Source organism: Neophocaena asiaeorientalis, unplaced genomic scaffold, assembly GCF_003031525.2.
Source record: "Neophocaena asiaeorientalis asiaeorientalis breed wild unplaced genomic scaffold, Neophocaena_asiaeorientalis_V1.1 scaffold465, whole genome shotgun sequence".
In the NCBI taxonomy this organism is placed as follows: domain Eukaryota; kingdom Metazoa; phylum Chordata; class Mammalia; order Artiodactyla; family Phocoenidae; genus Neophocaena; species Neophocaena asiaeorientalis.
Genome location: NW_020174936.1, coordinates 364,570 through 386,974, shown reverse-complemented (window position 1 = coordinate 386,974; position 22,405 = coordinate 364,570). Strand labels below are relative to the sequence as shown.

The following is a 22,405-nucleotide window of genomic DNA, read 5'->3' as shown; positions in this document are numbered from 1 at the left end:
CCCCGAATAGCCAAAGCAATCTTGAGAAAGAAAAACGGAGCTGGAGGCAGACTATACTATAGTCCAGACTATACAGCTGGACTTCAGACTTATACTATAAAGCTACAGTAACCAAGACAGTATGATACTGGCACAAAAGCAGAAATATAGATCAATGGAACAGGATAGAAAGCGCAGAGATAAACCTATGCACATATGGTAACCTCATTTTTGAGAAAGGAGGCAAGAATATACAATGGAGAAAAACACAGTGTCCTTAGTACGTGGTGCTGGGATAACTGCACAGCTACATGTAAAAGAATGAAATTAGAACACTCCCTAACACCATACACAAAAATAAACTCAACATGGATTAAACACCTAAATGTAAGGCCAGACACTATAAACTCGTAGAGGAAAACATAAGCAGAACACTCTATGACATAAATCACAGCAAGATGCTTTTTGACCTACCTCCTAGAGAAATGGAAACAAAAATAAACAAATGGGACCTAATGAAACTTAAAAGCTTTGGCAAAGTGAGAGAGTGGCATGGACATATATACACTACCAAATGTAAAATAGATAGCTAGTGGGAAGCAGCCGCATAGCACAGGGAGATCAGCTAGGTAGTTTGTGACCACATATAGGGTGGGTGGGAGGGAGGGAGACACAAGAGGGAAGAGATATGGGAACATATGTATATGTATAACTGATTCACTTTGTTATAAAGCAGAAACTAACACACCATTGTAAAGCAATTATACTCCAATAAAGTTGTTAAAAACAAAAAAAAAGAATCCTATACTACGATCAAGTGGGATTTATTACAGGGACGCAAGGATGGTTCAACATATACAAATCAATCAACATGATACACAAGATTAACAAATTAAAGGATGAAAATTTAGAATCATCTCAGGAGATGCAGTAAAAGGATTTGACAAAATTCAACATCCTTTTACGATAAAGACTCTCAACAAAGTGGGTACAGAGGGAACATACCTCCACATAATAAAGGCCATATAAGAGAAGCCCACAGCTAACGTCACTGTCAATGATGAAAAGTTAAAATCTTTTCTTCTAAGGTAAAGAACAAGATAAGGATATACACTTTTGTCACTTTTATTCAACATAGTATAGGTAGTCCTAGCCAGAACAGTTAAGTAAGAGAAGAAATAAAAGGCATCCAAATTGGAAAGGAAAAAGTAAAATTGTCATTATTTTCAAATGTCATGATAGTATATATAAAAAACCCTGAACACCCCCACCAAAAAACCGTTATAGGGTTTCCCTGGTGGCGCAGTGGTTGAGAGTCTGCCTGCTGATGCAGGGGACACGGGTTCATGCCCCGGTCCGGGAAGATCCCACCTGCCGCGGAGCGGCTGGGCTGGTGAGCTATGGCCGCTAAGCCTGCGCGTCTGGAGCCTGTGCTCCGCAACGGGAGAGGCCACAACAGTGAGAAGCCCGCGTACCGCAGGAAAACAAAAAACAAAAAAAACTGTTAGAACTAATAAATAAATCCAATAAACTTGCAGGATACAAAATCAATACACAGAAATCTGTAGTTTTGCTTACACCAATAATGAACTATCAGGAAGAGAAATGAAGAAAACAATCCCATTTACAACTGTATCAAAATGAACAAAATATCTAGGGAATAAATTTAAGCAAGGAGGTGAAAGACCTGTACACTGAAAATTGTAAGACCCAGATGAAGGAAACTGAAGAAGACACCAAAAATGGAAAGATATTCTACACTCATGGATTGGAAGAATTAACATTATTAAAATGTCTGTATTACTCAAAGCACTCTACAGATTTGATGCAATTCTTATCAAAATTCCAATGGCATTTTTCACAGAAATGGAATAAACAATTCTAAACTTTGTACAGAACCACAAAAGACCCTGAATAGCCAAAGCAATCTTGAGAAAAAGTAAAACAAAGCTAGAGGCATCATGCTTCCTGATTTCAAACAATAACACAAAGTTATAGTAATCAAAACAGTATGATATGGGCATAAAAAGACACATAGATCAATGAACAGAGAACCCGGAAATAAACCCATCTTATACAGTCAATTAATTGATGACAAAAAAGCCAAGAATATACAATATACTGAAAAAAGGACAGTCTCTTAAATAAATGGTATTGGAAAAAATGGACAGCCACATTTTAAAAAATGAAACTGGATCCCTATCTTACAATACATAAAAACTCACTCAAAATGGATTAAAGACTTGCATGTAAGACCTGAAGCCATAAAACTCCTCAAAGAAAACATAGAGGGTAAGCTCCTTGACATCAGTCTTGATAATGAGTTTTTTGGATTTGACATCTAAAGCAAAGGCAACAAAATCAAAAATAAACAAATGGGACTACCTTAAACTAAAAAGCTTTACAGAGCAAAGGAAAACGTCAACAAAATGGAAAGGCAACCAACTAAATGAGAGAAAATATTTGCAAATCATGTATCTGATAAAGAGTTAATATCTAAAATATACAAAGAACTCAAAAAACTTAATAGCAAAAAAAGCCAATCTGATTTAAATAATGAACAGAGGATCTGAATAGACATTTTTCTAAACAAGACATACTGACGGCCAACAGGTACATGAAAAGGTGCTCCACATCAATAATTAATCATCAGGGAAATGCAAATCAAAACCACAATGAGATATCACCTCACATCTATTCGAATGGCTATTAACAAAAAGACAAGAAATAAGTGTTAGCAAGGATGTGGAGAAAAGGGAACCCTGTGCACAGTTGATGGAAATGTTAATTGGCATACCCACTATATGGAGATTCCTTAAAATATTAAAAATATAACTACCATAAGATCCAGCAACTCTACTTCTGGGTATTTATCCAAAGAAAACAAAAACACTAACTCCAAAAGATATATACACCCCCATGTTCACTCAGCATTATTTACAACAGCTGAATAGAGGAACAACCTAAATGTCCATCAACAAAGAAAATGTGGTATGTATATATATATATATTATATATATATACACATCATACATATATATAATATATATATATACACACACATATATATACAATGGGATTTTTGGCCATAAAAAATAATGAAATCTTGCCATTTGAGACAACATAGATGGATCTTGAGGGCACTATGCTAAGTAAAATAATCAGATAGAGACAAACACCACTTATAAGTGGAATCTAGAAACAACAACAACAACAAAACAAGCTCATAGATACAGAAAACAGATTGGTGTTTGCCAGAGGAGGGGGAGGGGGGTGTGGGCAAAATGGGTGAAAGGAGTCTTAAGGTACAAACTTCCGTTTTTACAATAAGTGTATCACAGGGATGTAATGTACAATATGGCAACTACATTTAATAATACTGCATTACATATTTTAAAGTTGCTAAGAGAATAAATCATCAAAGTTCTCAAAACAAGAAAAAAATTCTCTATGTATGATAACATATGTTAACTAGGTTGATTGTGGTGATCAGTTCATAATATATACAAACATCAAATCATTATGTTATACACCTGTAACTGATATAATGTTGTATGTCAATTATACCTCAATTTTAAAAAGATATTAGAACAAAGGAATGGACTGCTGACATACCCGTATTACTAAATGGATAAACCACCAAAAGATTATGCTAAATGAAAGAAGTGAGATAGAAAAGACTTCATGTTGTATTAATCTGTTTATATAAAATGTCTAAAAAACGCAAATCTATAAATTCAGAAAATAGATTAGTGGTTCACAGAAGCTGGGGCTAGAAGCAGGAACTGATGGCAAGTGGGCATGTGGATTCTTTTTTGGGGTGATGGAAAATGTTCTCAGATGGATTATGGTTATGGTTACACAATTCTATAATTTATTAAAAATCCCTGAATCGCACACTTAAAATGGGTGAGCTTTATGATACTTAAGTTATATAACAGTAAAGTGGCTTTAAAAATCAGCCCAAAACACAATTCTTTAACTTCCTTTTATTGATAACTTCTCCACAGTTTTTCAGGTCCTTTATGATCTCTGTGGTCACCTTCTTACTCTATTTATAACAAAATATGAGACATCAGTTGTTTACACTCTGATCGTATACTACATATCTATGGTAAAATGGTTATTCCCCCTCAAAAATATTATGTTCTAGAAAGCCTGATTGTGATTACAGATATTTTTTAAAAGATACTAAATTTGAAATGTTACTTCTGTGTATTTAAGATTATTTCTCAAAATGACCAAGGCTATGTATACAAAATGTGAAAACAAATGGTTCAAACATGAAAATTTTGATCAACCAACCGTAGTTGCCTCAATAACCTCTAGTAACTCCTTTGACTGATTTTCAGGCTGGACTGACTTTTTTTTTTCCTTCACTGAATTGACCAAATTGACTGTGGAAATTGGTATCATGTTGAGACAAACCCATGTTGCCACCGATAACAGCCCCAAGCAGGAAACTGTATCTTTACACATGCTGTATCAATTAGCCATTAAACAACCCACACGAACAGCATCAAGCTGAAGCTTGCTAATAAAGGCCCACAGAGCATGGGCTTTCTGCAGCTCTTCACAAAAGGCTCCTCCGCCCACTACCCAGCACCCACCCCCAACACAATCAGGGGTCAGAGTGAGAGGCGATCCGAGGGGGCTGCTCAAAACACATAAATAAAACCTCTTTCACAGAACTACAGCTGGAGTTATCCAACGTGTTTTATACAGGGCTCTACACATCAATTTCCTTTAAGTTTCGTCACAAAGAAAATTGTGACTTTCTTCAAGCCATTCTATGCTTTCTCTTTTCAGAAAAGGAAATGCTTGCGAACTGAGGATTCCCTTTTTGCTGTGATCTATTCATATCAGGTGCTGGTGATATCTCCCACTTCTGCTCCCTTCTGGTCTCCATTTTGTCTTTTTGTAAAAATTTTTACTGGAGTATAGTTGCTTTACAATGCTGTGTTAGCTTCTACTGCATAGCAAAATGAATCAGCCATACATACACATATATCCCCTCCCTTTTGGATTTCCCTCGCATTTAAGTCACCACAGTGCATTAAGTAGAGCTCCCGTGCTATACAGTATGTTCCCATCAGCTGTCTATTTTATACATAGTATCAGTAGTGTATATGTGTCAATCCCAATCTCCTAGTTCCTCCCACCCCACCCCCTTCCCCCTTGGTAGCATATTTAAAATATTTAATTTGCTCTGTGCTTTCATGTGTAAGCCTCATTGAATGCTTTTAGAAATAGGCACGGTGCAATCCTTAAGGAAACACGAGTTCAGTTTTAAAATACGGTATGTGGCTCTCCTGTGGGATGATAATGGAAGCAGAAATAAACTTCTCTTCAACTTTTTCCCCTCTATAAAGCAATTACACTATTTTGCTTGAATGCCAGGAAGCCAGTCTCAGTTTACCAGGAGCCAGAGACACATTAGCAGGTCTTCATGCCTAGTAAGCTCTCCTAGCACTATGCCAGGGTGCTGCAACAATCTTTTTACATTATGTTTGTCTTATGAAAAGACAACAACTAATATATTTATCTAGTTATTTCTTGGGGACTGCTTTCTACTGAATGAGAACAGCAGGTACAATTAAACATAGAGTATGCTGGGCTTCCCTGGTGGCGCAGTGGTTGAGAGTCTGCCTGCCGATGCAGGGGACACGGGTTCGTGCCCCGGTCTGGGAAGATCCCACATGCCGCGGAGTGGCTGCGCCCATGAGCCATGGCCGCTGAGCCTGCGCGTCTGGAGCCTGTGCTCCGCAACGGGAAAGGCCACAACAGTGAGAGGGCCACGTACCGCAAAAAACAAAAACAAAAACATAGACTATGCTGACATTTCTACACTACAAATTCATCTGTGAACAACAGGAACACACTTGAGAAAACCACAGTGCAATATAAAAGTTATTCTAATCATTCCATCACACAACAAAGGGTAGGTCATCCGAATATTCTTGCAAAAGCCTTAAATAAAATTAAGCAGCATAATTAGCCATCCTAAATGGCAGTTATTATCTGGAGTCTCATGATTCAGTTCTGAATGGAAGCAACAAACATGGTTTTCCCTCTTCATGTATGACAACTGCAGGAGACATGCAGCATTTACAAGGTTAATACCAGGGGCAAAAGAGGCCCAGGCTTCTCAATTCTGCCTTCCTTTTAGTAAGTAAAAGAGGTTTCCTTCTAATGTGGTGGATTTTAGATTCCTACCCAGTAACATCCTCTGTTTGATGTATGGGAAATATCGGGTGTGGAGGAACAGGTTCCTGGAGGTCGGAAGGGACCTATACTCTGCCCCAGCTCTGAACAACTTAATTCCCACAAGTCTAAGATACCACCAATTACAAGTTTTTCAGTGAAAAAGGAAAGAAAGCAATGGAATACAACACTAAACACATAAATTATAAGATACATTTTGATCGTAGAGTTGACTTGGAGTAGCATGTCCAGAAGACCAACTCTGGTAAATTGTTTTAAAGAAATAACAAAAATCAGAGATAACACTTCTTTGGCACTTGCTATATGCCAAACACTGGGCTAAATGCATTATCCTCATACATATTATATCTCATTTAATTCTCATCATAACCCTTGAGATAGGTACTATTATTAACCCCTTTTTATAGATGAGTAAATTGAGGCTGAAGTTAATGAAATTACTTGCTCAAGGTCACACAACTATAGACTACAATCCTAACTCTTAAGCCTTAACAAACTGTATTATGTTTATATGAGATAAATCTCATCTCAATTTATGGGCTCGATTACTATCCCAGTTTTGACCTTGAATAGCTGGGCTGATCTTCAGACATTTTATTTTAGACTTTTCCACTTCTCACATAAAGTAGATATAGGAGGGAAGTTTGGAGAAGGTTCTAACTATTCTTTCACTTAACCTCTTGCTGCTTGTCTTGAGAAGCAGTTATTTGAACTATAACAATATCTATTATGTGCCAAAGTGCTACAGTCTCAAAGAGGTTAAGGAACTGATGATCCAAGGTCACATAGCTGAGTTGTATTAAGAAGAAGCAGAAGCAGAACTTAAATCTGGATCTGACCCTAAATATAGATCTATTCCATTAGGCTACCCACCAGTTATCACCTTCCTTATGACTAAGTTATTTATCCTTTTTAAGCTTTAGTTTCCTCATCTGAAACACAGAAAGGCACTCAATGAATGATAATATTAATAACAATAATAATTGCACCCAATCCAGAAGGAACTTAATCCTCCAACAGCAAAAGAACGGATTTAATTTCCATGGTGCTGACCACCTTAAACCATGCCTTTAGAGAAAGGGACAGACATGGAGAGGTCTTCTAACTGCTAAACATTCTTGGCAGGATATCCTCTCTGAGGATAAATATCTTACTTTAATACTACAGAGGAACAAAGGTCATCCAATTAAGCCACACTACAAAAAAATTCCACGAGAAAAGTATTATTCCCAGAAAACTGTGATTTAATTTATTCATCTAACAAATATGGACTGGCACACAGTGTCATAAATTAACTGGGGTCTCCAACCTCTACCAACAGAAATGACCCAGCATACAGCTGTTCTCCCTCTCCCTTTGATAAGACCCTAAAACTTCATAGTTTGCATAAGAGACAAAGCTGTGCTCAGAGCTTGGTGAATCAAACATTCATCAGACCACCGAGTGCGTTGTGCTGGGTGCGTAGACAGGGGCTCATCATAAAGGTGAGGGGCATATATTCAGGTGCCATAAAGAACTGTGAGTCAAACCCACAATGATCACATAATCTACTTTAAATCCCAATCCCCAGCAAGGCAGAAGGATCTTAGGGGAGGTTAACAGGAGGACTAAATACCCTCTCAGACTATTTGTATTCCTTCCCTCTATGGCACATGACTTCTTCTCTTCTCTTCCCTAACGCTTCCACTGATACTCATTTTTAGAAAGGGAGGGGGAGGTGGCTTGCACGGTAATTCCCCTGGGTGCCTCACCCTTTTAGAGATGTCCTAAAAGGGATGACTCTGCCTATGAAAAATCCTACCACAGACACATGGATAAAAGAAAAACTAAGTCCAGGACAACCCTCTCTGACGAAGCAGATCACCCAAATGCAGACAATCATAGAACAATCACATATTCTTTATTATTAAGCTTTTTATTTTGAGATAATTATAGACTCACATGCAGTTGTAAAAAATAACAGACATCCTGTATATCCTCTCTACCCGTTTCCTCCCAACAGTGACATCTTGAAAAACTGTTGTACAATATCACAAACGGCACTGACACTGATACAGTCAAGACAGAGAATGTGTCCATCACCACATCCTTTTATAGCCACACCACTTCCCTCCTACCCCTGCATCCTCTCATTAGCCTCTGGAAACCACTAATTTACTCTCCATTTCTGTAATTCTGTCATTTCAAGAATCTTATAAAAATGGAATCACACAGTATATAACCTTTTGTGACTGGCTTTTTTTACTTGGCATAATTCTCTGGAGATTCATCCAGGTTATGTATATCAATAGTTCATTCCTTTTTATTGCTGAGTAGTAGTATATGGCATGAATGTAGCACAGCTTGTTTAACCATTCACTCATTAAAGGACGCTGGGGTTGTTTCCAGTTTTTGCTTATTATGAACAAAGCTACTATAAACATTTGTGTACTGCTTTTTGTATAAACGTAAGTCTTCATTTCTCTGGGATAAATGCCCAGGAGTGCAACTGCTGGGTCATGTGGTAGTTGCATGTTTAGATTTTTAAGAAATATCAAATTGTTTTCCGGGGGGTCTGTATCATTTTACATTCCTATCAGCAATGTATTAGTGATCTAATTTCTCTGCATCCTTGCCGGCATTTGGTGTTATCACTATTTTAAAATTTTTAGCCATTCTGGTAGGTATGTAGTAATATCTCACTGTGGTTTTAATTTGCATTGCCTTAACAGCTAATGATGCTGAAATCCTTTCCTGTGCTTAAATATTTGCCATTTGTATATCCTCTTCAGTGGAATGTCTCTTCATGTCTTTTGCTCATTTTTTATTGGGATTGTTTGGGGTTTTTTGCTGTTGAATTTTGATAGTTTTTCATATACTCTAGACATGCATTCTTTAAAAGAACACTTTTTTTTTTTTGGTATGTGGGCCTCTCACTGCTGTGGCCTCTCCCGTTGCGGAGCACAGGCTCCGGACATGCAGGCTCAGCGGCTGTGGCTCACGGGCCCAGCCGCTCCGTGGCATGTGGGATCTTCCCGGCCCAGGGCACGAACCTGTGTCCCTTGCATCGGCAGGCAGACTCTCAACCACTGCGCCACCAGGGAAGCCCTAAAAGAACACTTTTAAGTAACGCTATATGGGGTTTCTTGTCTTGAAAATCATTACCACAAATACAGAAATCCCTAGTGATTACCCGAGGGAAAAACAATGAATGACCAACGTGGGGAAGGAGGCTTAATTTTTAGAGATGTTCATTTGTGTGGAGAGTCAGAGCTGCAGAAAAACCAACAACCCAGAGTCATTAAATTAGTTTGTTTATCTCAGTTAATGGGCTAAGTCTTTTTTTCCCCTCCAAACACACAAGTGTTTGTAAGTTACGATCTACTACATCACTGACATGTGATTAATATTTACATTTAAAGGACAATATTTAAACAATTTAAAAACAGGAGCCAAATAGACATATATACACTACCAAACGTAAAACAGATAGCTAGTGGGAAGCAGTTGCATAGCACAGGGAGATCAGCTCGGTGCTTTGTGACTACCTAGAGGGGTGGGATAGGGAGGGTGGGAGGGAGGGAGATGCAAAAGGGAAGAGATATGGGGATATGTATATGTATAACTGATTCACTTTGTTATAAAGCAGAAACTAACACACCATTGTAAAGCAATTATACTCCAATAAAGATGTTAAAAGAAAAAAAAAAAAGGATGCCCTTGCAGGTGAACTTCCTGTACATTTTGGGGGCAACTTCCTGTGGATCTATAATCATTTCAAAATAAAAAGATTTTTTAAAAAAAGAATACCTTTGCTTTCCATCTAAGTTGTAACTCTGCATGTCCTTTTTTTTGGGGGGGGGGGGATACACGGGCCTCTCACTTCTGTGGCCTCTCCCGTTGCGGAGCACAGGCTCCAGACGCGCAGGCTCAGTGGGCGTGGCTCACAGGCCCAGCCGCGGAGCGGGATCCTCCCGGACCCGGGCACGAACCCGTGTCCCCTGCATCGGCAGGTGGACTCTCAACCACTGCCCCACCAGGGAAGCCCCCTCTGCATGTCCTTTTTATAACTCTTTGTTAATAATAATATTTTATTTTCAGTATACTTTATAGTTTAAAAACCCTTTCCCCTTAAAGATGTCTTTTGTATTGATTATATCAGTTTGGTTTAGAAAGCAACATTATTCTTAGCTAAGCCACATTGCTTTGATTCTCAATTATTAATATTTGCTTGCAGTTTAGCCTCTTTTAGTTCTAAAATATTTCATATTTCCCAGAGTTGCCCATTTTGAAGGAACACAAAATAGTTTATACATGTTAAGCACTTAGAACAGGGTCTGGTACAGAGTAAGTGCCTAATAAATATTCATTATTATTACTATTACTACGATTTTTATAGCAAAATCTACTCACAGGGATTCTCATTCGTTTTCTTTCTTCTCCTATATACCTGACTTACTTTGTACCTTGGTAATATGTCATACTTCCTTCAGTCACGAATCAAAGAATCCAGAATCCTGCTGCTTGAAGGAAGTTGAGTGATCATCTAGCCATCCCTTCATTTTATATATGAGGAAACTGAGGCCCGGAGAGCAAGAGTCACCTGCCTTTCCAGGGTCACACAACGAGGCAGTCAGTCAGAGGGACTGGATTGGGAATTTAAATAAAACTTTATTCCTTCTTAGAAATTGAGCTTTTTAAAAATTGTCCAAGTTAGACCAAGTCAGTGCAGCACATCTACAGTTATTAAATAATATCTGAGGAAAAAACAGGCTAACTTAAGAAAAGAAAAAACTGTGCAATTTCCAGATGCTCCAAATTGCTAGCCAAGGATAACAGCAACTTTTAAGTTTCTTTCTCTCCCTTCCTCCTCCCATCCCTCCCTCTCTTTCTTTCTGCCTCTCTTTGTCTTTCTGACATTGCAGATATCCTTTAAATCATGAAGGATTCTTTTTTTTTTTTTTCAAGCTAGTGAGTTGCTAGACCAAACCTAGGTAGGATTTTTCAGGAGCCACGAGATATGATGATAATGACAGAATCAACCAGACCCCTTGAAAGAATGGTCTGTCTGTTTGGGCAGGGGAAACGTCTTTCTAAAGTAGAGCTTCCATGGGACTTCCCTAGTGGTCCAGTGGTAAAGAATTGACCTTCCAATGGAGGGGACATGGGTTCGATCCCTGGTTGGGGAACTAAGATCCCACATGCCACAGGGCAACTAAGCCTGCACACCACAACTACTGAGCCCGCATGCCTCAACTAGAGAGCCTGCATCCTGCAAACTACAGAGCCCACATGTTCTAGAGGCCGCATGCCACAACTAGAGAAAGAAAACCTGCATGCCACAACTAGAGAGAAGCCGGCGTGCTGCAACGAAGAGTCTGTGCACTGCAAAGATCCCGCATGTCACAATGAAGACCCAACACAGCCAAAAAAAGAAAAATAAAATAATAATAAAGTAGAGCTTCCACTGCACTGCTAAGAATTAAAAGAATGCCTTCTTTCTCTTCCTTCTTCTTTTTTTTAAAAGTCTGATTTACTGAGGTATAATTTACAGTAAAATTCACCCTATCTAGGTGTATAAGTCTAAGTGTTCTAACAAATGTGTACAGTCTGATAACCACCACCAAATTCAAGATATAGAATTTGCAACATCTCCCAAAATTCCCTCACAGCTTTATAGTCAACCGTTCCTCTACCCTTGGGCAACCACTGATGTATTTTCCATCCTTACTGCTTTGCCTTTTCCAGAATGTCATATACATGGAGTGACACAATAGGTAGCCCTTTGAGTCTGGCTTCTTTCACTTAGCATAAGGAACTTACGGTGCATCTGTGTCACTGCATGAATCAGTAGTTTGTTCCCTATTATTGCTGAGTAGTATTCTATGTTTGGATGTACCACAGTTTGTTTATTCATTCACCAGTTGAAAGACAATGGAGTTGTTTCCAGTTTGGGGCTACTATGAATAAAGCCATGTGGAGTGCGATTGCCAAATCATTTTGTAGGACAGTACCAAACTGCTTTCCAAAGTGGCTGGACCATTTCATATTCCCACTAGCAATGTATGAGAGTTCAGTTGCTCTGTATTCTTTGTCAGCACTTGATATTATCAGGTTTTTCTTTAATTTTAGTGAAGGTCTCTGTTTTAGCAGAAAAAAAAATGTAGCAGGAAACATGTTTTATCACACTGAACTGTCGCTGAAAGTTGAAGCAAACTTGACTCCTCTCTTCCTCTAAAAATCCACAAGCAATCCATCAGGAAATTCTAACTCTACATTTAAAATACATTCAGAATCTGACCACTTCTCCCCATCTTCACGACTGTCTCCCTGACCTGAGCTTCTATAACTCACCTGGTTACTGTAACACTAACAGCTGATAATACCCTCACCCCTATCCTCAGCGTGACACACTGGCCTCCCTGCTGTTCCATGAACACACCACGCACATCCCACCAGCATCTTCTGCTCTGTTCCCCCACATACCTTCCTGTCTAGCAACTCTCTTCCTTCAAGCCTTTGCTTCAATCTCATCTTCTCTATGAGGCCTACCTGATGAACACTGCAACCTGCCCTTTCCCTCCCCTAAAACTGATCTAATTTTTCTTTTCTCCCTATTAATAACTACCCTCTAACACACTCTGTATTTTTTTTTTATATTCATTACTCAGCGACATTACTTTCCCAACCCTGCCCCACCCCAGCTAGAGTATAAGTTCCATGAGTGTCAGAATCTTTTGTTTTATACAAATCGATGTATTCCAACTACATAGACAACTGCCTGGAACACAGTAGGGATAAAAATAAATAGTTGCTCCATGAACAAATTAAAAACACTGGCTTTGGCACCAACTGGAAAATATGTATGAGGACAGATTTATAAAAAGTAGAGCCAGGGGTAGAAAATGAAATTTCTAACATGCCCATTGAAACCACAAGACTTACTTTCTCCAATCACAAATTGGGCAGCATTTGCCTTCAGAATAATACAAAAAAAATTTTTAATACATATATATGTAATATAAAATATAAAAAAGCTCTCCTGTTAAGAGAAAATTGATGAAACCAACCAGGTTCATATATACAAAAATATCCTGGGACACCAACTATCTAGGTTTTTTTCTTTCTATAAACTTCTCCATCTGTGTAAGACTGCCCCAGCCTGACTGCCAATTTTATTTTCTTAATCTAAGTTCTATTCTCATTACCCTTCCATTTCTATTTATTATCCTCAGGGAAAGAGAGAGCAGTTAATGCCAGGGCATTCTCACATCTTCCAAAGAAATGGCATAGGTGTTAATCTTGTATTTATGTTTGATGTGGGTAATGATGGCTGTGACTGGAGCTGTAGGTTTATTAATATGCAGGCTCTCACCTCATTAGTGGCGATGTATGTTTTGAAGTTAAGCTGCAATGTTTGCTGTAATGTCAGATCTGGCCTAACAGACTTTCTCACTGTTCATTTTCTTTGTTTTTATTCAGTCAGTACATGCTATGCTCACAGGGCTCACACAAATGCTTTTTAATAAAGACAATTTTTCCACAGTAGTTAATCTTGGTGGAAGTTTCAAACAGGTTTTCTTTTTTTCTTTTTTTTGTGGTACGCGGGCCTCTCACTGTCACGGCCTCCCCCGTTGCAGAGCACAGGCTCCAGACGCGCAGGCTCAGCGGCCATGGCTCACGGGCCCAGCCGCTCCGCGGCATGTGGGATCTTCCCGGACCGGGGCACGAACGCGTGTCCCCTGCATCGGCAGGCGGACTCTCTACCACTGTGCCACCAAGGAAGCCCTCAAACAGTTTTAATAATTATTTCCTCATGTGATACCACATGTTTATCCTGAAGAAAAGATTTTCATAATTTTTCACCTAGTAATACAAAGTATAATAAACTCTCTCCCTGGCTTGATTTGGGAGTGAGGTATTCTTATTAACAGGATAAAGTGGTTAATTCTAATAATAGTTATTATATAATTAAAACATACCTGCATTACGAATATTTGATAGCTTATAAGCACTTTCACATATATCATCTCAACCAGATCTTAAAAAGAACAAAATAAACAAAAGTAAAACCTGGTTGAATATATCACTTGATGATCCACTATGAATGGCAACTGATACACTTCAATTCCTAAAAATATTTACAGTTTCCGTAATACACAAATAAACTAACCTGTACCAGACTAACAAGCTTCATGGGATGGATGGGTGGTCTGTTGCTGCTTGTTGCTCAGACTTCACTCTGCTCTACAGTCCTCATGGGGTTTGCACTATAGGAAAGACTCGATTTTCAACAGCTTATCTGGAAGTCATTAACTATATTTTATAAATTCCACTAAATATATATATATATATATATATATATATATATACACACACACACAAACACCTATATATACACATATATATACACATGTATACATATATACACACATATATACCTATATATACACACATATATGTACATATACACACACACACACACACATATATATTTACAGCTACAAATCCAGGACCACTGTACTTCAAGGAAGCCATTTAAATGGGAGAAACAGTTTATCCTCTTTTCTCATTCGATAACTGAATATATATCCATTTCTTAATATTTTAAAATTTGTGTTCATAAGTACAAGACCCTGGTCTTTAGGGGTGGCATTTGTTGGGAAGAAAATGACAGAGGAGAACACAGGTACTTAGACCGAGACAAAGGAGAAGGAGGCTTAGATCACTCATTAATGCTTCTCTTTCACCACCTTTTCACTCTGTCTTCTCACAGCGCCTGTACCGGGCTCCCCCTCCTGCAGAAGGACCACTGTCTTTGATTTGACAATGTGACACATATTCAGCTAGAACTCCCATCATCATTCAAGAAAGCAAAAATGAGGCTATGTGCTTTTAAGAAGGTACAGCAATAAGCTTACATATCAAAAGTCTATAAACAAGTATATTACCTATTTAATTGCCTTAGCTGAACTTAAAAGCTCTGATCTTTAATTGAACTGATTTAAAAAGCTACAATTTTTAAATCAAGGACAAAATTAAATAGCTTTTTGGTAAATAAAAAGGCATCTTTAATCTTATTTTTATGAAATCCAAGTTATTAAATATAGACAAAACCTCTAAAATATTAAGTTAACAACTACTCGATCTAGAGTAAATTTCTCATGACAAAGCTTTACAAAATTCTTCAGGGACACCTGGCTTCTTCTACTCTTCAATAAAAACACGTACTTTTAAATCTGGAAAGTACAAGTTTCCACAAATAACAAGGAAACTCAAAAGCTAAACATACGTGTTTAATGAGGTATACTACCACAGCATACTCTTTCTATCGCTGAGTACCCATAATTACTGGGGAATCACTGTTCATCTGCACTGTGATTCATCAGTCTTTCCATCGAGACAGATGCAGCTGGACATTCACTTACCGGTATTTATTTAAAACTGAACATATACACACTATTATATACAAAGTAGATAACCAGCAAGGACCTACTGTACAGCACAGGGAACTATACTCAATATTCTGTAATAACCTATAAGGGAAAAGAATCTACATATATGTATAAATGAATCACCTTGCTGTACCTAACACAACATTGTATACCTGAAGCTAATACAACATTGTAAATCAATACTTTAACTAAATAAATAAATTTTAAAAACTGAAATCCCTTGAGACGGTCAGCTGGCCCACTACCACTATCCCCACTCAGCCTCTCGCAGATATTTTCATTCCATAACCAGTGGCATTTTATAGTGGTTACTCTCTGTGGGAACTGGACTGGCCAGCACAGACTAAAAAGAGAAGTACAGGCTTAGGATTCCTTTTTGAAACCTCTATGTCCAAAATCAGTCAAACCACTAAGGCCCTCATATGTCACTGATCAAAGAACCCTTCTTAGCCCAAACTGCAACCACAGCTGGGGAGAAGGACCTACCTACCTCTAAGAGGCTCTGGTCAACCACACTTGCCCACAGTGATTATAGGGTGGTTGTACAGGACTCTGACGAACACTTTAGACTTTATTTTTAGATCCAGATATAAATCCATTTGAAACATGTCCATCAAGATGCCATTTTGAATGAAAAATTCAATTATTCCTCCAGATGAAGAGTAAAACTAAAACCAATGATTTTAAAGAAGAAAAACAAAGATGACTGCAGAATAACTGAATAGTATTTTCCTATCTACTATAGTTCTCAGTGCTACTAAGAGTCCTCACAGAAAGTTATGGCTAGTGAGAATTTCTTATAAACCAGAATTATGCTGTGTGCCCAGAGTACAGGATGAGCCTAAGGATCTCTTTAATAATAATATTTGCAGGACTTCCCTGGTGGTCCAGTGGTTAAGAATCCGCCTGCCAATGCAGGGGACATGGGTTCGAGCCCTGGTCCAGGAAGATCCCACATGCTGTGGAGCAACTAAGCCCGTGTGCCGCAACTACTGAGCCTGCGCTCTAGACCCCACGAGCCACAACTACTGAGCCCAGGTGCCACAACTACTGGAGCCCGCGCACGTAGAGCCCATACTCTGCAACAAGAGAAGCCACCACAGTGAGAAGCCCGCGCACCGCAACTAGAGAAAGCCCATACACAGCAACAAAGACCCAACGCAGCCAAAAATAAATAAATTAAAAAAAATAACATTTGAATTTCCATGGCAAGGTCCTTTTAATGAAGGCTTTGCTACTGAGCATTGATGACTTCCTTGATTTCCTTTGTCAAATGGATAGCAGATGTCCATAAAAATCAATAAAATGACAAGAATTGACCACTGTGTTATTTCCTATTAAAATGACTATAACCACTTTATGGGTTGGTGAGTGTGGGGAGGTGGGAGTACAGGGAAGCAATATAAGTCATATTATGTTAACAACCATTCTCTCTTAATCCCGGAGGAGAAAATGCTCCATTTTTTCTCACCCACCAGATGTATTCACATGCTTATTTATTCCCAGGAAGAATAATACACACTCAGTTCACTCTCCCTACATCTACATGTGTACCAACTATATATTCTAGAAATAGAGTGGACTGGCTTTAAAGAAAAACTTGGTTTATGATTCCATTTAATCAGCATAAACACCTTCAAGAACTGAACTGAAAGTTTTGCTTGTCAAAATCTACATACCCTTTTCAAAAGAGGAAGGAAGATTTAAGCGCAAATTTGGAATCACTAGGATATTAAAACCACCACAACAAAAATAACCCTTAGTGACAGATGTGATACTACAATTGAAGACATCAGTTGTTCTCTCTCTCTCATACCTTATACCTTAAAAAAAACACACAAAACTTTCCTTTCATCACATCTGTGTATGTTGTTGCGTTCTCCAAATGTGCATAAAGCTAGGCTGAGCAGAGGTGTAAATATAAACAGTAGTTAGTAACATTAGGCCAACTTCCAAATGAATTCAGACATTTGGGGAATATTAAAAAATGCAAAGGGAGGTTCCTTTTGCAACATTCAACAGTTATCTGATTATTCTTCGCACGTGTTCTGTTAATAGACTAGGAGACTAATTGCTGATGCACTTACCAATCCCTTATTTAAAGTTTCACTTTCAAGGTATGTAAAGCAATCTCTTAAGCAACAATGCACGAGGATATTTGAAATGTTAATAAAAGGAAGGGATGCAATTATATAGAAAGTGAAGGTTTTGCAATTAACTAGAGTTAAGAAAAATAAGATCCTGTCATTTCCAAATACTATGAAAAACACCGTTTTACATGTTTGGTAAACATTATTCACAAAAATACAATACCAAGTTTATAATCTAAATCAGAGTAGTTAAGGAAGAAAAAAATTTTTAAGTAACATTTATAAAGCAGCCATCTTACTGACTACCAAATATATCACCTGGCTTAAATATTAGATCATTTATTCACTTTAAAAATCAAGGTATAGGGAGAGCTCCCCACCTTACCCCAAATTAAGTCAGAGCTTGTAAGCCAGTACATACCTCTATGTAAAATCTTTAAACTCCACAAATAAGTAAGGCCTTTAACAACCTAAATTGAGAAAGAGAAAACAGGACAATGATGGTTTTTATAATGAACTTTCCACATTTAAACACATAATCATATCAGCCGTAATTTCTTCCTTCCAAAGTCTGTTAACCAACACGCATTTATTGAACACCTCCCATTTCTGTGTCAGGCGCTGTGGGGACACCAAATGTATAAGCTACAGGTTCCTTCCTTTAATGAGCTCAGAGTGTTTTGAAGATAAGGTACGATGAATGAAAGAAATGGATATGTGTGCACATAATATGACCTGGAAGTCCACTGATGAAGTTCTCAGTGGTGGTGTGGGCGGAAAGGAGAGGGACAGGAAAAAGGGACAAAAATTTTCACTTATATTCTATACTTCTGTACATGAAAAGAAAATTTTTTTAAGTCATGACATTTATGACCAAGGAGAGACATTTTTTTTTAAAACTTAACTAATGAGGGCAATGGGTAGACTAAAGGCTGCTTCCCCTGACAGTAGTCAGGAAGGCTTTACCAAAGTGCCAAGCCCTGAGTAACAGATTCAACTGATGTGAAGAAAAGTGAAAAAAGCATTCAAGCCAAGGTAAAAATATATGATCAGAGTGTTGGGGCAGTGCATTCTTCAAAAATATCAAGGAAGACAAACACTGAGACACTGTTCTAGATTAACAGAGACTAAACAGACATGACAACTAAATGGAACGTATAATCCAAGACTGGATGCTGGACTAGAAAATTTTTTTCTTTTGGTCTATAAAGGGTATTATTGGACAACTGGCAAAATCTGAATAAGGACTGTTGATTAGATAATAATGATGTATCAATGCTAATTTTCTAATTTTGATCCATATACAGTGATGATTTAAGAGAATGTCCTTGTTCTTAGGAAATACACACCTGGAGTAATTAGGAGTAAAGGGTCATGATATTTGCAACTAATTCTCAAATGTTTCAGGAAAAAAAATCTGTACATATATATTTAATCAAATATGGTTAATTGTTAACAACTGGGAAATCTGGGTGAAGCATCTTTGGGAATTCTTAGTATTACTCTCACCAGTTTTCTGGAAGTTTAAAATAATTTCAAAATAAAACGTTTCCCCCCAAATATTTTAAATGATTTTAGGGTAGGAAACAACAAAGCATATCAAGATGATGATCCTCACAAGCCAGTCTGACTGATGCAAGTATGTGTGGAATCATGTAGACAATATTGAAAGGGCAAGTAAAAGAAATAAAATGAGAAAATACAAACATCTGAGTTAGATTTTAGATGTTTTTAATTTAACAGACTGAGTTAAAAGTAATTAGTCGAATAAGGTACTGAAGAGAAGCTGTTTCCAAGACCCTAAGTACATGGGTTATAAGTGCTACCTTCTGTGTGGGAAAAATTAATCATTAAAAGCTTTAAAAATCTTTATATAGAAATAGCTGTAAAAGGAGATGCATATGTTTTTATTCATACACACTGACCCTGTATGCACACGAGTGTGAACTTACCAATTTCAAGGTTGACTATTCATAATTAGGTATCAGATACAATGAACACACCACTATTATTAAAAATTTACTGGGGCTTCCCTGGTGGCACAGTGGTTGAGAGTCCGCCTGCCGATGCAGGGGACACGGGTTCGTGCCCCGGTCTGGGAAGATCCCACATGCCGCGGAGCGGCTGGGCCCGTGAGCCATGGCCACTGAGCCTGCGCGTCCGGAGCCTGTGCTCCGCAACGGGAGAGGCCACAACAGTGAGAGGCCCGCGTACCACAGGGGAAAAAAAAAAAAATTTACTGTAAGAATTTTAAAGTACCCATCATTATAGAAATTTTTAGGTGAGTCAGGAATATAAGAAAAAGAAAAACTACCATTATGAGAAGTAACCGAGTAATTTACATACCTTGAGAAAGATGAAAAGAGGGTTGGAGCTAAATATGCAAGGATTTTAGTTGATCAAAAAAGACCAAGGGCAATATTAAAAATAGAAATGCCAAGGGAAAAACCCAATTTCCAAATACTAAAGGTCTAGAAGAAGATAAAATCTATATCAACTAATGCTGAGCAGAAGTTAACGTATTTTAATTGTTCTCACTGAGTGGAATGTACTCCTGAAAAATTTGCTAACGCATTATAATCAATTCTGTGATATATTTTTCTATTTTAAGAGAACAGAATACATATCTATAGCAAATGATTTCTTCCAGGATTCAGACTAAGTGGCATTACAATAAAACACATGTACTCTGAACAGTAAGATAGTAAAAGAAGAAAATAGGAAAATAGGAATAACTAACACAGAAGGAATAAATAAGACAAAAATATTCCCTTAAATGCATATAAAAATAACATCAATAATAAAAACAATTTTTTCTTTGAGTAGTAGGACAATGTCATCTTATTTAGCTGGAAGTAATCACCCTCTGAGCTCTGGAAATAGGGTTAAAGTTCTCAACTTATAAGCTTAGTTGCATATTTTAAAGCTCTCCCGTTAAAGATAACTCACCACTGAAAATTAGTCCCACAGAAAATGAATAATCAGAAAACACACAGGGGAAGGCAATCCACCATATTCAGATTATCAGGCAGAGAAAAAGTAAAACAAATACTGATTTTATGATACTTGCTAAATTTATGTTTTGTTGGACATTCAAAAAGAAAATATTATTCTTCCAACTTTATCAAAATAGACTACATTTCCTTTAGAAGAAGAATAAATGCATGGGGAGCTACAAATCTGTCCATTGAAAATCTAGAGGGTATTATTGGTATTCAGTAAACTAGGTTTCACAACGACTTGACAAAGCCTTGACACTAAAAGTACTTATATCTGCTGCCAGTCACTCACTCCTTGACATGTCAAGTGCACAGCCTTTCAGGGACAACTTCAATCAACATTAGCACTCAAAATACAGTACACAGTGTCACTGCTTCAGAAATGAGAGGAAAAATAAAATGTGTTAGATGGCAGGGAAAGGGAGAAAGGCATTCTTCTTTATAGGAGACCAGATTCCAGTGGAAAGTGATAAAAATCACCAAGCAAGCTGTAAGGCTGAAATCAACAAGTTTATATGGATTTCTTTTTCTGGGAAAATATTCTCTTGCCATACATCCATCAAGAGAAAATTTGAACAACATATCATAAAGGCTGACAGGGGTCTATCCTGTAATGAATGTTGGATCTGTGGATCTGTATAGCATGCCAGACTATTAGAACCTGGAAAATAAAGTTACTTGGGGGAGGAAGAGATGCCTAGATGTGGTTCTAAGACATGAAAAGAATCTGAAGCAGTTGTATGTGTTACTCTAGTATTCTCTCATTCATACTTCTCTTTTTTACTTTTAAACCTCATTCTCCCTTTCATTTCTTCCTCTTCTTTTTTCTCATTTTCTTAGGAAACCAGACTGAAAGAGCATGGGGCCTGGAGTCAAACTGCCCTGGGTTCTAATTATTACTGACTAGCTCCATGATATCTCTAGGCAAGCTGTTTAACTTTTCTACACCTCATCTTGCACTTGTATAAAATATGCACAATCATCTATAGAGTTACTGTGAAGGGTAAATGACATAATATTTGTACATAGAACATTTATCAATGATTTTCATAAAGAAGTACTCAATATACACCTATTTCCCTCCTCTCTCCTGATTCTGTTCCTTCTGACTTGGCAAAAGAACCCATGTGCTTCCTTGGCCTCCCTGAGGGAACAAACTCAAGGGAATGATGTTGATGCTGTCTTCAGAACACTAGAGGAGTGATGGTCAAGGATACTGGGAACCCAATCAGGCTGTGAGAACATTTACTTTACAAATCATGTCCTACAAACCATCACTTTGCTAGTCTTATTTTGACTGGTAGAACCCTTCCACTGGTGTTTGTTAGCTGCAACAAAGGATTAACCAACTTTGTAGTCTACTAAAATTTCATTAAAAAAACACTTTGAAAGTATTATACAAGCTTAGGCCCTAGCAGAGTTTACAAAAAGTGGCAGATGAAGAGTAAAATTATCAAAAGCTTTTTTTTTTTTTACTCTGGCCACAGGCAATTTTCATTACTATGACCTGATAAGCCATAAAAGCTGGTGAAATTGGACACATTTTAGGAAAAAAAAACAGCCTGATGTTTTAAAATGTAAGGGTTAAATACAAATAATGCTTTGGCTAGCACTTATTTCAAATGCCTTTCACTAAAATCACTGTCATATTTTCAATTAGGTAAGCCCTGCATTGAAG

At 37.7% G+C, this 22,405-nt stretch overlaps 1 protein-coding gene across 5 annotated transcripts in view; it reads right to left on the bottom strand.

Annotated features, from left to right (window-relative positions):
* The window catches only part of MAP2K5 (mitogen-activated protein kinase kinase 5), a 270,206-nt gene that overhangs the window by 139,490 nt on the left and 108,311 nt on the right, over positions 1-22,405 (bottom strand). For all 5 annotated transcript variants that reach the window (XM_024761657.1, XM_024761655.1, XM_024761656.1 and 2 more), the window contains one exon: positions 18,150-18,198. In XM_024761657.1, the coding sequence (XP_024617425.1) occupies positions 18,150-18,198 (49 nt within the window). The remainder of the gene's footprint in view (positions 1-18,149; positions 18,199-22,405) is intronic.